The 16258-nt window shown below is 42.2% G+C and overlaps 1 protein-coding gene across 2 annotated transcripts in view; it reads left to right on the top strand.

Annotated features, from left to right (window-relative positions):
• The window catches only part of KLHL29 (kelch like family member 29), a 540917-nt gene that overhangs the window by 513044 nt on the left and 11615 nt on the right, over positions 1–16258 (top strand). For both annotated transcript variants that reach the window (XM_005297329.5, XM_005297327.5), the window contains 2 exons: positions 940–1133; positions 15703–15847. In XM_005297329.5, the coding sequence (XP_005297386.1) occupies positions 940–1133; positions 15703–15847 (339 nt within the window). The remainder of the gene's footprint in view (positions 1–939; positions 1134–15702; positions 15848–16258) is intronic.

Below are 16258 nucleotides of genomic sequence, written 5' to 3'. Positions count from 1 at the left end.
TTACTACCATTTAGGCAACTACTATTTGACTGAATGTACCATTACATGGAAATATTGAACCATGTTGTTCTCCACTGTCTCCAAGGCTCATTTTACTGGAGCTCTTTGGATCACTGCCACATTATTTAAAAAAAATAGATGTTTGATCTTGTGACATTGTCTAAAATGAATCTTAATCCATTGTTTATTAACTGCACATCCTTATGGTCAATGGCTTAATTAAATCAGATACTGATGACCTTAAAACTAATTTAGTGCTCTAATGAATATTCTTTTCTGTTGCGCTACATGTTAAAAATGGATGCAATGAGGAAATCTTATTCCAGTAGCAAACTCCCCATTAACATTTGCAATATCCTGCAATGAAGTGTAGTAGTAGCTTGATACATACAGTGGCAATTAAATGAAGCCAATTTACACATGCACAAAATGTGCATTAATGGCTAGTTAACTAGAGTAAAAAGAGCTATCATGTTGCATTATGTTTGATGATGTGATGAGTTTCACAAGCTAAACAATTTAAGTATATTAACAATTCCCTGCCTCTGGTTGCTGTTGGATATCACCACACTGATTTGCAAGAATAATCTTACTGTATTCCAATTAGTAGAAATTAATTAGTGGAAGTCATCTTGACAAAGGTGTCCTAAGTTTCTTTAGCCCAAGCTATAATTAGGCTTGAGAGGCATATGAAGAAATAGATCTGGTTTTCTCTTTGCCTGTATCATTATCTTCTTTAAAGGATAGAAAGTAGCATTAATGGCATTATCTACCAAAACAGTTGGATTGCTTTAGTGTTAGAAGGTATGTTTTCAGGTCTGTTTTATCTGTTTGCCTAGCTGCCTATCTCTCAGTCTGTTTTATCTGTCAATCTGTCATGCATTTACAACACATCCATCGCTGTATTATCTGGACTTATTCCTATTGCTTTTGTTTTAGGTATGACACAATCACCAATCAGTGGGAGACAATTGCTCCTCTGCCAAAGGCCGTGCATTCTGCAGCTGCCACTGTTTGTGGTGGCAAGATCTACGTGTTTGGTGGGGTGAATGAAGCTGGTCGTGCCGCTGGAGTCCTGCAGTCATATGTTCCTCAGACTAATGCATGGAGTTTTATAGAGTCTCCAATGATCGGTAAGTGATCAGCATTTCACAATTTGAAAAAGAAATAAATGTCATGATATAAATGTCTGTACCACAAAATAAGTAAACCAAAAGGGTTCAATGTAAATATGTCTTTAATATAAGGCTGAGGAAAAGGTGTTTGTAAGAGCAATGTTGGATGTTGTTGGCAGCAGTATGTAATATATTAACCTGGAGATGCAGTGGTCTGGATCCTTCACTCAAGGCAAATGACACTCATTAATCCCCCTATTTATTTAGCTAGAAGGGGTGGGTTCATGGTGGGGACAGAAAGGGAAGTAACACAGATATGGATACTCTATACATTATACAGTGCGCTAAAATGTTGTTATGCCATCAAATGTCACTTCATGCCTAAAACAATGCCATTCATTTAATGGATTATTATTACTGTTGCTGAAATCCCTCTTGTCCCAAAGGAAGCGAAGGTCTTTTTTGCAGTAACTCATAGATGTTGTTCAATGGAATTCACCCTGCAGGATAGAAAATCCACAAGATAGGTGGACTATGAAGATCCAGCACTGTTTTTATTAGTTATGTTTACAGTGCCCAGGAGAGTGCTACATGCTTTACAGAACAAGGGGGACTGTAAAGCATGTAGAAAGACAGGGGGACTAACATTTTCAAAAGCACCTAACGGCTAAATCTTTTAAATCCATAAATAGTCATCAGAGCAGGGACTTAGGTGCCAAGCAGCTTGGGTGTCAGGACTTAGGTGGCTTTGTGCATGTCCACCAGCAGAAATTAGGGTCCCTGGGGGACTTTATCATAGGTGCCTACTGCATTAGGTGGCATCCAAGTAGAGGTTTTGAGGATCTAAATTTTGCACCTAGGCACCTAAAATGGCATTTAGGCACTTGCATCCCTTTACAGAGCTAGCCCTAAGTGACTTAGAAGCCTAATAGTATGTCTGTACTGGATCTGGAAGATATAATTTCCAGCTCAAATAGACATACACACATTAGCAATGATCAAGCTAACATGCTAAAAATGGAGTGGTGCAAGTGGGGAGATGGACTAGCTGCCCTGAGTATGATCCCATCTGAGAGCCTATGTATGTATTAGAATAGCTAACCCCTCCCACCACTCATGCTACTGTGGCTAGACTTCTGCTTTTTTGCACACTAGCTCCATCAGAGCTAACACAGGTATGTCTATGAAGGCTGAAAAATTACACCTCCAGCTCCAGTGTAGACATACTCTAAGATCCATTCTCAAAAGTGACATAGGCACATAGGAGTTTAAATAGCATTGACTTTCAATGGGACTTCGTTTCCTGAGGCCCAGATCCTCAAACGTATTTAGGCACCTAACTCCCAAGCACCGGAACAACTTTGAGGATCCAGGCCTAAATTGCTTTTGAACATGGGACTCTTCTGAAACTTCAAACCAAGGGTACCTTGCCTAAAGATTTTAAACTCAGTGTTAGCTAGGATGCAACAGTAGGGTGCAGCACTACAATGACATGGTTATTCAGGTGAGGCCCAAGCACATATGGATGTCCAAAATAAACTACTTTTCCCCCTTTCTGTATATTAATTATTATTATTATTATTTTATTTATGTATTTATTTATTTACTACATCCCTATTTCAGGCATCGTGGAAGAAGCAAGTTTTGGGGAGTCAGTTTTCGCCTATAAAATCTGTGTTTATAGCTTCCCCTGCGGATATAGCATTGCTCTTTTCCTTTTCCCTGGCTGTGCTTTGTGTCCAGTCTAACGTAACATGACATGCATGGGATGTAGCATGAAGCACCCAGCGGGAGGGCATCAACCACCAACAGTCATATTTATGTATTACAGCAATGCTAACAAACCTATTTCCTGGCTTTTTCCATCACATGGACACAACGGCTGCTGTTCCTATAATCGACTGAGTGACATTATGAGGTTTTTCTGTGCTCAGAGCATACTGCAAAAATGAATGTATTATGCAAAAAAGTATTCTTTTTCCTTACCGAAATAGTACAAGTGCCACAGGAGCTGAGAATTCATTCCCTGGACTCGTTATATTGTCTAGCAGGTGTCAAGGCCGTGCGTGCTTGGAAAAATCATCCAAAAATATCCCAAGATGGGTACATCATACATTTTCAAATAAATTGTATTATTTCCCAACAAAAATACATCAAAACCATCAATGGGGGTGGGGAATAGTAATTGTGCTTTTTTTTTTTTTTTGGGAGAAAATGTAAGTAATGAGTTAACTATATTCTGAAAGTGTAACATGCTGTGATTTTTATTGGGAAATAAATACTACCAAATTATTTGCAAATTTATAAAGTCATTTAACACAAGAGACTGAAAAAATTGCTCCCCTACTGGAGGACATCTGTGATAGTGATACTATGCTTGATCTTAACCAAAAGGCCCTGAGATTATTGAAAATATACTTTATTTTTGCAACTGTGAAGTAGTAGTAGTAGTAACCATATTGATAAAATGTCCTCCCACTAAAGCTCGGGGGACACTGTACAGAATGACATTCCACATGCAATATGATGAACCTTTCAAAACCAATGCAAAAAACAAAGACAGAGAGAATGGGACTTGGTGGTCTTTTTATAAAAGGAAAATGGGTTTAATTCCAGTAGAGATCATATTTCATGCCCATAATAAAAATGTGCTGCTCTCTTGACCCTAGATAAGATAATGGACTCTTTAAATAAGTGTTATATGTGCTCGAATTCCCAGAATACAAGCAGCTCTTGAATGTAACCAGGACCAACCCTGTAAAGGGCTTTTCCACAACCAGTAATACTAATTTAAAACCAGGCTGTGATTCCAAGGTATTCAATGACAAGAATGCAGGGAGGGCAAGTATAGAATCATAGGACTGGAAAGGACCTCAAGAGATCATCTAGTCCAGTCCCCTGCACTCATGGCAGGAATAAGTATTATCTGAACCATCTCTGACAGGTGTTTGTCTAACCTGCTCTTAAAAATCTCCAATGATGGAGATTCCACAACCTCCCTTGGCAATTTATTCCAGTGCTTATCCACCCTGACAGGAAGTTTTTCCTAATGTCCAGGGCCCGCTCCAGGTTTTTTGCCACCCCAAGCAAGAAAAAAAAAGGGCTGGGGGAGGAGTGCTGCCGTCAAAGCAAAAAATAAATTAAAAAAAGCCAGAGTGCCCACATGCTTGGAACGCTGGTGCCTAGAGCCGGCCCTGCTAATGTCCAACCCAAACCTCCCTTGCTGCATTTTAAGCCCACTGCTTCTTGTCCTGTCCTCAGAGGTTAAGAACAATTTTTCTCTCTCCTCCTTGTAACAACCTTTTACGTACTTGGAAACTATTATTATGTTCCCCTCTCAGTCTTCTCTTCTCCAGACTAAACAAACCCAATTTTTTCAATCTTCCCTCATAGGTCATGTTTTCTAGACCTTTGATCATTTTTGTTGCTCTTCTCTGGACTTTCTCCAATTAATCCACATATTTCCTTAAATGTGGTGCCCAGAACTGAACCCAGTTATCCAGCTGAGGCCTAATCAGCACGGAGTAGACTGGAAGAATTACTTCTCATGTCTTGCTTACAACACTCCTCCTAATACATCCCAGAATGATGTTTGCTTTTTTATTTTTTGCAACAGTGTTACACTGTTGACACATATTTAGCTTGTGGTCTACTATGACCCCCAGATCCCTTTCCGTAGTACTCCTTCTAGGCAGTCATTTCCCATTTTGTATGTGTGCAACTGATGGTTCCTTCCTAAGTAGAGTACTTTGCATTTGTCTTTATTGAATTTCATCCTATTTACTTCAGACCATTTCTCCAGTTTGTCCAGATCATTTTGAATTATAATCCTATCCTCCAAAGCACTTGCAACCCCACCAGCTTGGTATCATCGGCAAACTTTATAAGTGTACTGTCTATGCCATTATCTAAATCATTGATGAAGATACTGAACAGAACCGGATCCAGAACTGATCCCTGCAGGACCCCACTCATTATGCCCTTCCAGCATGGCTGTGAACCACTGATAACTACTCTCTGGGAATGGTATGACATATGGTAGCTCATACTTGTAAGTCCATCACTTCCAGAAAGTTGTGTGCTAACCTATCCAAGCCAACCTTGTCATGAATGTTGGGATTTTAGGGGAGTAATTTGTTTTAAATTATCTCAATGCTAGTGAAACAAGCTGGAGACCAAACTCCTCCCTCCATAGAATAGATACAGCATAGGCAGCAATAGTGTGAGCTCTTTCACACAGCCCAGCCAATCTGCCTCCAGTCTATGCCACTTGGATTTGTCCTAGGAATAAGAAGGTAGTCCCAGCTCTATATTCTTTTAATCCCTGGCTTCTCTGCTGAGCCTGCCAGTAAGTGTACCAAATGAGATACTTGTGCAGTAGGACTGAAGCATGTTTCCCATAGGTCACGAAACAGGCAGTAATAACTTTTTGATGACTGCAGACCTGGAAATATACTCAGTGGAGTCTGAAAGGCTTTGTCAACACTGTGGTTAGACACTCTGTGGCTGACCCGTGCTTCTGACTCGAGCTCACGGTACTTGGGCCAAGGGGCCATTTAATTGTGGTGTAGACGTTCAGGCGTGGGCTGCAGACCAAGTTTTGGGACCCTCTCACCTCGCAGGGTCCTAGAGCCCAGGCTCCAGTCCAAACCTGAACATCTACACCGCAATTAAACAGCCCCTTAGCCCGAAACCCCTGAGCCCAAATAAGTGGCCTGGGCAAGCCGTAGGTTTTTAATTGCAAAGTAGACATACCCTTTGTGGACTTGAGATGATGTTGATTGGCAGGATTCTATAGTTAAACAGTCTCACATCTCTTCTTCCCAGTCTCTAACATCTAACAAAGCTGCCACTTAGTAACAATTCTGGTAACTGTAGTGCCACAAAATCAACCAAGCATTCATACTTGCACTGCTTACGTTTTTATTTCTTGCTATGCTGTCCTTACAGCGCTGAAGAAAATGTATTTCACGCACAACTTCCTAAGGCTTGTCTTTTTTAACAAGACCGCTGTAGACATGCTGAAGTCAGTGATTGTAAATAAGCATAATTATCTTGTCACTTTGTGTTTTAGTTCACTTCGTGTCTAATGCTAGGGCACTAAAATGTACCCTTTATGCAATATCAAATAACCAGTTGCCTACATTAACTCAGCTATAAGTTTTGATTTGTGTTTCTGAATGGGTTTTCCATTTAAAGATTATATGCAAAATAGGAGTTTTATTTACTTAGCACCATAGTTACATTTTAAAATCTGGTGAGTGCTGTGGGGAAGCACAGGTCAGGGACCCATGAACATTTCTGGTATCTAGTCTAAATTTAATTTCTTATACCATGTCCATCTCTGGATCATTAGGTTCCCCCCATGGAGGCAAGGGGTGGTGACTTTAGGACTCGCTTCTGGCAAGTGTTTCCCTAGCTGCGTCACTGGTGGAGTTCCCCCTCTGTTCTTAAAGTGGGTAGCTCTCCCCTGATGGCGGAAGTTCTCCCCAGACTGGTGGATGGGGATGGGCCTCCTCTGGCTGTAGAGTGAGAGAACAGGGCTTCAGGCTCCAGGCTCCTTCCCAATGCCAGCTCTTCAGACTGGGCAGGCAAGCACTGGCAGGAAGGGATAGGGGCTGCAGGATTGCCATTCAGTGCAGCTGCTGCTTGGCTTCCTTTTCTTGCATGTAGGATGATGTCATGGGACTACATCTGATGTCTCCCATGTGCTCTTGAAAGTGCTTGTGGGGGCAGGTGCATCGAAACACAGAAGAGGATTACCCAGTAGCAACAATACCCTGGCAATAGCTGGTGCAACCTGTCAGCTCAGTCCCACCCTCTGAGAGGGCTGAAACTGTCAACAGGATGAGCCCGCTTTACCATTTCCAGTCAGGCCCTATCAAATAATTCCATCCCCCCAACTCCTGTATCAGATTCTTATTACCATGATCACACCATTATAAACAGAGATGGCCTAAGGATTTGAGGAGCTGTGCCCAAGCTCAGTGGTTTCCTCGACACACAGACAGTGTTTGGCAGGATCTTACCCCAACGCACACACCTTCCCCTTCACCCATTCTCCTGCTGCACCTGCCAACCTCTCCTGGCTGGGTCGGTTTATATCAGTTCACATTTTGCAAGAAACATACTTTTTTTTTTTTTTTACTAAAATGGAAGCCTAAATTTTGCTTTTGTGGCTGTCTCTGCTAACCAGGGGCTTGCACAAGTCTCTACCAGCTCCTCAGTGATGTGTTGTCATGGAAACTTTCTCTTGGTGAAGATGGCAATACTCTATTAGATTCCTTTCAGTAAGGTTGGATAAGGAAAGACATTTAGGGCCTGAGGAGAAACACCAGCTATAATTTCAATTTATGTCTGGCTGTCTCTCTCAAGAGGATCTCAGGTATACAGGGTTATGTTGTTCACTCTTTTGCCTCAGAAAGGGCAGACAGGCACTAGAGGCGTTTGCATGTAGGCCAAAGATGTGCTTGGCATCCTTTTCTCCCATGGTGGGTATCACTGCTTTCTGGAATGTGCTGAGACAGCGCATGGTAAACAGCAATTTAGATACTAGGGAAAGATCTGAGGCCAGGTCTCTGAGGCCTTCATCACTGCTTCATAGGAATGTCTGAGAGAATCAACCGGCTAATTATATGCCCAGCCTGAGTGTTCAGTGAGAGCACTAAGGCTGTCCTGAACACTTTGAAGACAATATTAACCATGTCTGTACAGTTCTACTTCATAATTCCAGGGCTTATTTTGCCTTGTTTAATTTAAAGGAGTAACAATTCCTGTGATTTTCTTTTAGAAATTCAGAATCAGAGAAAGTAGAGACGAGAAGGTCATGCAGAAGACTCCCTAGTCCAGGAGTGGCCAACCTGTGGCTCTGGAGCCACATGTGACTCCTTGTATAGGCACCGACTCCGGGGCTGGAGCTACAGACCCCAACTTTCCAATGTGCCGGGGGGGTGCTCACTGCTCAACCCCGGGCTCTGCCCCCACTCCACCCCTTCCTGTGCCTCCCCTGAGCCTGCCAAGCCCTCGCTCCTCCCTCTCCACCCCAGAGCCTCCTGCATGCCACAAAACAGCTGATCGGGAGGTGCGGGGAGGGAGGGAGAGGCACTGACTGGCAGTGCTGCCGGTGGGTGGGGGAGCTGATGAGGGGCTGCTGACGTATTACTGTGGCTCTTTGGTAATGTACATTGTTAAATTCTGGCTCCTTCTCAGGCCAAGGTTGGCCACCCCTGCCCTAGTCCATCCTTCTGCCAGGGCTGGACTGTTCCAGACAGCATATTTTCTAGTGCTTCATCCAGCTTAGTTTTAAATGTATCAAGCAATGTGTCTTCCACCGTGTCCCTTGGGAAACTATGCTACACCCAACTAGATCTCAGAATTTTTTCCCAGTGTTAAACCTAATTTTTCCTTTTCTGCATTTCACTTAGCTATAATCCACATGTACCACTCTAAATAATGCCTCTCCCTCCTTGGTGTTTCAATATTTATTAAGGTCTCTGTTTACCAAAGCTGATAACATTTCGGCTCTTCTAGTCTTTCTTCACAAGTCAATCCCTCCAGCCTCATGGTCTGTTTTGTTGCTGTCCTCTAACGCCCTCCAGTTCATCAGCATTTTCTGGGTTAGTTGGTGTCCAGACCTGAACAAATTATTTCAGGTAGGCTTTTTGCTTTTGAAAAATACAAGAGTAATTTCCTTCATACAGAAAAAAGGTACTATTGTGACTGAAAGCAAGAGACTTTGCTAAGGATTCATTTAAGTGCCTCTGGTGTATTACCTGTCCTCTGAAATTACAGAACATCATGACCTACTACACACAGTAAGCAGAAATCCTATATTAGACAGAGAGGGAGCAAGTGCCGGTTAGCTATTTGGTTTAGATGCGCATGGAGTGTGTGTTTCTTACCCCTTGGGTTAGTCCCTAGATTTGCTCACCCCTCCTCTTTAGATTTTCTGCACTGTCACCTCTGGTGCACACTCCATTGATCCGAAGCTGGGTGTGTGCTTGGTCAGTGGTATAATACTCATTCCCATTTTCTCCTTCCCTCCTGTTCCCACGAGGGCATTGGCTTCAAGGAGCTGCAGCAGCTCCTTGCCAAATGTCTGAAATCTGAGAACTGGCTGCTAATTACAATATTTGCTATGTTAAGAATCAGACTGCAGTCTCTGGGCTGCTGAGGGATGTCATCTTATTCCATTCCTGTATGTTGATTTGCTACACAAGGCATGAGTTTTTCTGCCTTAGATATGCAGGGAGAAGTGGAGACACAGTTTTAAAAGCAGATTTGGTTTCCATTAACTAGTTTTCCAGTCTGTTTCATAAGCATACATATATTCACCTCATAAGGAATTCAGTGGACTATTCAGTAGGAATAATATCTGGATACAGTCATACAGTGGTGTGCCAGCATTTTTTTGAAAAAAAAAATGTTTTGGCTGGTGTGATTTCAATAAGATGTTTACAATAGGGATCATTTCCGCCATTCATTTTAATACCATTTCAGGCTGTAACCAAGCACTGGTTTGGAATGCAATGTAAGATCTTTCAGCAGTTGCTGAGAGTGCAGGAGGACATTTTAGAATTCTGTCTTACTGAATATATAGTTCATTAATGTGATACTGTAGCCATAAGCCATAACAGAGGGCGCATATTGTTATTTTGAGGTTATTGGTATATGTCTCAGATAGGCTAGATTTTCAACCACCCAAGAAGTGCACCTGCCCAGTGATTTCCTACAAGTACAAACCACATCCTGGAATAACTTACTGCTAAAAGAATATCACTCACTGAGTTTAAACTCCCCCTTTATTTTAAAGAGCAACAATTGCAGTGAACAGAGTTATGCAGTGAGTTCTTTCACTTTGAACAATAGTTCTTAGCAAAATGATAGGGGAAATAATAAAGCAGTGGACTTTTTTCCTACCATTTAAAAAAAAATCCTAACTGTTTTTTGCATTTAAATCTCAACTAACTTTCTGTTGCAAAAACTATACATGGAATACTGGGCAGTGGATTAAAGTGTCCAGATGTCTTCAAACTGCTGCTGAAAGGGTTCTTTGTGGGAAGGACAACGCTTTTCTCTTTCAGCCCCTTCTAGGTTGACCATATTTCCCAAAGGCAGGGGCTGGCATTGCTGCTTGCCCCCTCTCCCCACCTGCGCACATTCCCCCACACCCCACTTTTTTGAAAGAATGGGCATTTGTCCCATTTGCTCTTGCCAGCTTGATCAGTTTGGCAAGAGCAAATGGGGCAAATGGCCACTTTTTACCAAAAAAGTCGGGACGGCTGGGACAGGGCTTAAAAAAGGGACTAGCCTGGCTAAAACGTCACGTTTGGTCACACTAACCCCTTCCTCCTCCTTTTTTTTTGTCCTTCCCCATTTACCCATTCCCCCACTAGCCACTTAATATATAGAGTGCTTTGGTTTTATTCCTCAGTAATGTGGCCCAAACTGTCTGTTCATGGGAGCTCAGCGACACATCTATCATCATCATCAAAAAGGGCCAGTCAAAACATGGCTTTGGACAATTAGCATCTGGTTTCATCACTAACCTGCTAGCAAGTGACCTTTAAGGGAGGGAAATGGAGCATGTGGAGTGTTTGAATAAGGTTATCCAACCTTGACGAGGAAAATTGAGAAAGGAAGGGGAATTGGTGCCATCCAAGTGATGTAGGAGCTAAGGATGGATATTGGCCATCCACCTGGAGGAAACTGGAAACATTTGGTTATCAAACCATGACATCTAGGGGGAAATTATGAGTCTGGAGATAAATCAGTGCCACTTGTGGGAGTTTACTGCAGCCACAGTAATACAAAATATGTTGGTTTATATCTTTTCTGATCCCCATCTCTGTGGGGTTCCCTTATATTTTTATAATATAAAGTCCTCACCAGAGATCAAGAGTTTGCTTGCTATGAACTTATTCCTTCCTGAAACCTCTCAAATTTACTTTGTACTTACTTAGAAATTGTGGCTAAAGTTGAAAACAATAAAAGATTATGAATAGGTGAAATACTGAAAATAGTGATAGGAATCAAAGTTGATTGACTCTAGCAAATGAATGAGAACCAGCCTATCTGCTTATATAAAAAGAGAAAAATATCACTATTTAAATAACCAAGGGGGTTTCCTCTTTTTTGCTGATAAATAGGAATATGAAGGCAGCAATTCAGCCTCTTGAGAAGTTATTACTTCTGCCTTGAGGAAGCCCAAAATAATTTTCCTGTGAGATTTGGAAGTTTAATTCTGAGCTCTCTTTTGTGGGCTGTATATATTCTCTTGCAGAATGTTAGCCAGAGAGAGACCAGAAAAAATTGATAGTTAAATATGGAGAACACACACATTTTGATCTTGAAACAGATGGGATAAGAGGTGTTGGGACAGATAAGTCTTTCTGCTGTTATAATGGCTTAGTGGAGTTGAGAAGATATTGTTCTGTCTTCTAAGTGAATTAGTTTCTTCCCAGCTTTCTATTACATGATTATTATTTTTTTAAATCACAAAGAGCAATGACATTTTCCTAAGGGTAATTTGTTTTTTCGACATATGCATATAGATATTTGGTTAGCAACAGACTCCTCCTGTCTTTTTCCAGTAACTTGCTTTAGCCACTTCAGTACTTTATACACTTGGTGACAGGTTTCAGAGTGGTAGACTTGTTAGTCTGTATCAGCAAAAACAACGAGGTGTCCTTGTGGCACCTTAGAGACTAACAAATTTATTTGGGCATAAGCTTTTGTGGCTAGAGCCCACTTCATCAGATGCATGAAGTGAAAAATACAGGAGCAGGTATAAATACATGAAAGGATGGGGGTTGCTTTTGCGTAGAGACTGTCCGGTTTGGCCAATGTACATGGCAGAGGGGCATTGCTGGCACATGATGGCATATATCACATTGGTAGCTGTGCAGGTGAACAAGCCCCGGATGGTGTGGCTGATGTGGTTAGGTCCTATGATGGTGTCCCTAGAATAGATATATGAACAGAGTTGGCACCAGGGTTTGTAGCAGGGTTTGGTTCCTGGGTTGTTTTTGTTATGTGATGTGTAGTTGCCAGTGAGTATTTGTTTCAGGTTGGGGGGCTGTCTGTAGGTGAGGGCTGGCCTGTCTCCTAAGGTCTGTGAGAGTGAGGGATTGTCCTTCAGGATAGGTTGTAGATCCTTGATGTTGCGCTGAAGAGGTTTTAGTTGGGGGCTGTAGGTGACGGCTAGTGGTGTACTGAGAAGTCACCTACTATCAAGACAGGCCCAACAAAGAAAGTAACAGAACATCACTAGCCGCCACCTACAGCCCCCAACTAAAACCTAAACTTAATTTCCCCGTTACTAATTTCTCCCTACTGTTACTCACACCCAGGGCTGCCCAGAGGATTCAGGGGGCCTGTGGCAAAGCAATTTCGGGGGCCCCTTCCATAAAAAAAAGTTGCAATACTATAGTAACATGTATTTGGAAATGTAAAAAATAACCAGCGAAATACATTCAAAAATTAATTTTAAAATACATTAAATACATTTATAAACATTAAAGGAGGGGGTGCCCGGCTCAGAGGGGCTGGGCTCGGAGCTGGGGGTCGGGAGGTGCCTGGCTCAGAGCCACTTACCATGCCGCTTACCCCCACCTCAGTGAGCCGCGTCCCGGAGCTTGCAGCCCCGCCCCCTTACCACACGGCTCCGAGCGGGAGGACCTCAGGCACCGCCCGAGCCACGCTGCTGCAGCGCTGTCCAGGGCCGCTCCTGGATGCAGCGTGCTGATGGGGGAAGGCGAAGGGGGAGGTGGGGAGAGCCTCCGACATTCTCGTGGGGGCCCCTGTGGGGCCTGGGGCAAATTGCCCCACTTGCCCTCCCACCCCCCCACCCCCCCCGCGCTCACACCTTCTTCTCAACTGTCTGTAATGGGTCACTCTCTTACCACTTCAAAAGTTATTTTTCCTCCCTTGGTATCCTGCTGTTAATTGATTTATCTCATTAGACTGACCTCACACTTGGTAAAGCAACCCCCATCCTTTCATGTATTTATACCTGCTCCTGTATTTTCCACTCCATGCATCCGATGAAGTGGGGTTTAGCGCATGAAAGCTTATGCCCAAATAAATTTGTTAGTTTCTAAGGTGCCACAAGGACTCCTCGTTGTTTTTTCTACACTTGGGACGCTTTACTAACTGCTTACAGACAGCTGACATGCAATGACCCCTGGAGGCTGAAACTAAAAGTTTGAGCATATGCTGTACCCCAGCTTTTTGCAGGAGTCTTTCCTGCTAAAACTTGAACAATAGCATGCATCACATCACAGCCACTTACTTTCAGTGTAGTCTTTGCAAGGAAACTAACTTAGGCCCTGTTCAAGACAAGTGCATAAGCATGTGCTTACCTTTAAGCATTCATGCAACTCACAATGAAATAAAAAAGTCCACTCAAAAGTGAGGAATAAAAGTTTCCTTAATTCTGTCCCGTGTGCATATGCCTTATGATACAGATTTTAAAGACATACTCACGTACTACTATAAGGCGTACACACAAGAGGGCTGACTTAAGGTTTAACAGGCAACCTTAATTCTGGCATTTCCTAACTTGTGAGTGCTTTGACCTTGATAATGTTCTTTTAACATAGTTTTTGGTGTTTGTTTTGTATGTAACATTCTGTGTTTTTTATTTTAAATTAAAAATGCAAAGGAAAAACAAATTTCCTCACTTGGAACCATATTGACTCCCCGTGCAGAGCTGAGATCTCTAGATTCACAGCACAGTCCACTACCACCTGAGCTACCTCAGTAACTAATGCAGCATACGCCTGTGTTGTCTATGTGGTCCTGCCACTGGAGAGGGATGGAGACATACTTTGCTACTGATTTCCCAGCTATTTGCTGACCCATAAAGAAATGTTAAGACTTGGGACTCCTTGGTTCAATTGCAGGTTCTGTAGGAGCGTGTGGTCTAGTGGTTACAGATCCTTCAGCCCCGCCCAGTGCCAGATTAATGATTTTGCCGCCTCCATCCCCATATTAACTTATTTTAGTTTTTTTACAAATTTGTTTGAACTAAAATGAATCTAAATATCATTAAAATAATTGAACATTTACAAGTTTCATTATAAATAAAATTACAAGTACAGCGGACCCTCGTTTGAACACGCGTCTGTATAGCACGATTTCGCTTATAGCGCGGGACTGCGCATGGATCCAAAACTGAGAACCGCTTAATTTCTTCCTTCCGGTCATATTGTTAAGGTTTAGGATTCTCGTGAGTATGTTTACTAGATGGTGTTGTGCCATCACTGGTGATTTCAGTACGCACTATGATTGGTAGAGTCGTGGTAGATTACAAAAATGCTGCTATTATAAATTTGCCGCCCCTGCAAATTTGCCGCCCTAGGCCTAGGCCTTGTCGGTCTAGGCAATAATATGCCGCTGGCCCCGCCCCCCAGCCTCTCCCTCTCGCCTAGTGCAGAATGAATCTTCAGAGACTAGCTGCCAAATTCTACTGAGCATGTGCAAACTGAGATTTTTCAGAGGCTTATAACTTGGCCAAATTTGGGCACCTTTTCACTGGAACAACAAAAGGATTGTCCCTGACACAAAGACTGCCACTCTGCCAAATTACAAGTCCCTGCTCCAAAGCATGGAGCTGCTAGAACTTCTCAACTCAAGATTTGAGAAGTTTTTTAATATGTGCAGAACAACAATCTCGTTCTTGGAAACTGCTGGACCCATTTTAACGGAAATGTTAAATAAAATAGCCTGAGACAAACACCAGGCAGGGGAAATATCAACCAGCATTGTTAAAGTTTCCCAATGTATAAGCATATAATGTGTTATAATAGGAATATATGGAATAAGTCTGCTAGCTACATTTCAGATATTATTTATTAAAATAATGATATGGTTAACTTTACCAAGTATCGTCTGATAACTCTGCAGGTAACTCCTCAGTGTTAAAGCATTCCCTGGAAACTTCAACAGAAATCAGTTTAGGACATTTGGGGGCCTAACATGTCAGAAATGCTGAGCACTCACAACTCCAATTGAAGTCAGTGGCAGCTGCAGATCGTGCTCTAGGTTATGTTTGTAGGAAAGATTAAGGGAGAAATGTTAGGCCCCAGAAAATATGCTTAGATGTGTTGGGACCCACCCACAAGCAACAAAGGAATACAAAAGATAATCTATTTTTTAATACTATTAAGAAGTGGGATTCTTTGCTCTAGGATTCATCTGTACTGAGCCACTGCTCAGAAATGGAAAGTGAGTTAAGATTTGCAGCAATTCAAAACTCTGCAACAAGTTGACACATTAATTTCAGATACAAGAACAGAGCTTTCACTGTGGCTCAATTAGGGTTTGGAGAGGATAATTGTAACTGTACCAGTTTAAAGGGGGGGAGGAGGGGCTTACTGGGGAATGAAGGACTGATGAACTTTAAAAGTGCCTTTGAGAAGTTTAGGAGAAACGAATAAAAACAAAAAAGACTTCCTCATTTTTCTTTCCCTAGCCTTGGAGGTTTAGAGAAACGTGACTTATCTCTAAATAAAGGGAATGTATAAACAAAAACAACTCCAAACTGAGCCTAGAAACTGATCTCAGTATTGCTTTCCATTGACAGATAACAAATATGCTCCTGCAGTCACTCTCAATGGGTTCATCTTTATTCTTGGAGGAGCTTACGCAAGAGCAACCACCATCTATGACCCAGAGAAAGGCAATATTAAAGCAGGTCCCAACATGAACCACTCCAGGCAGTTCTGCAGGTGAGAAAAACCATTAAGATTGAATTACCAGTGCCTCAGTATTTTCTACTGGGGGGGGGGGGGAAATGACTATATAATAATAATAGTGAGAGTGGTAGGGGGATGGGAGATGTATACAATATGTTTTTATTCATCTTCATTATGCATATTTAGGGATGTATTTTAATGCCCTTGTGCATCATACTGAATATTTGTCCCTTAATATTTAAGTACCATGATTTGCAATGTGAGACTGGGAGAGGCAGAACTCTTGGGTTCTAATCACTGACAGGCTGCATGACCTCAGGGCAAGCCATACAAATGCTCTGTGTATCAGTTTACCGGTCTGTAAAATGAGGATGATAATACTCAGTTCACATGGGTAAGGCTACGTTTTTGTCAGGGAGTTCAATCCCTGTTTTCCAGAGACCT

This window comes from Chrysemys picta, chromosome 3 (assembly GCF_011386835.1).
Source record: "Chrysemys picta bellii isolate R12L10 chromosome 3, ASM1138683v2, whole genome shotgun sequence".
In the NCBI taxonomy this organism is placed as follows: Eukaryota; Metazoa; Chordata; order Testudines; family Emydidae; genus Chrysemys; species Chrysemys picta.
Note: the sequence above shows the minus strand (reverse complement) of the source record. Positions and strands in the feature narration are given on the sequence as shown.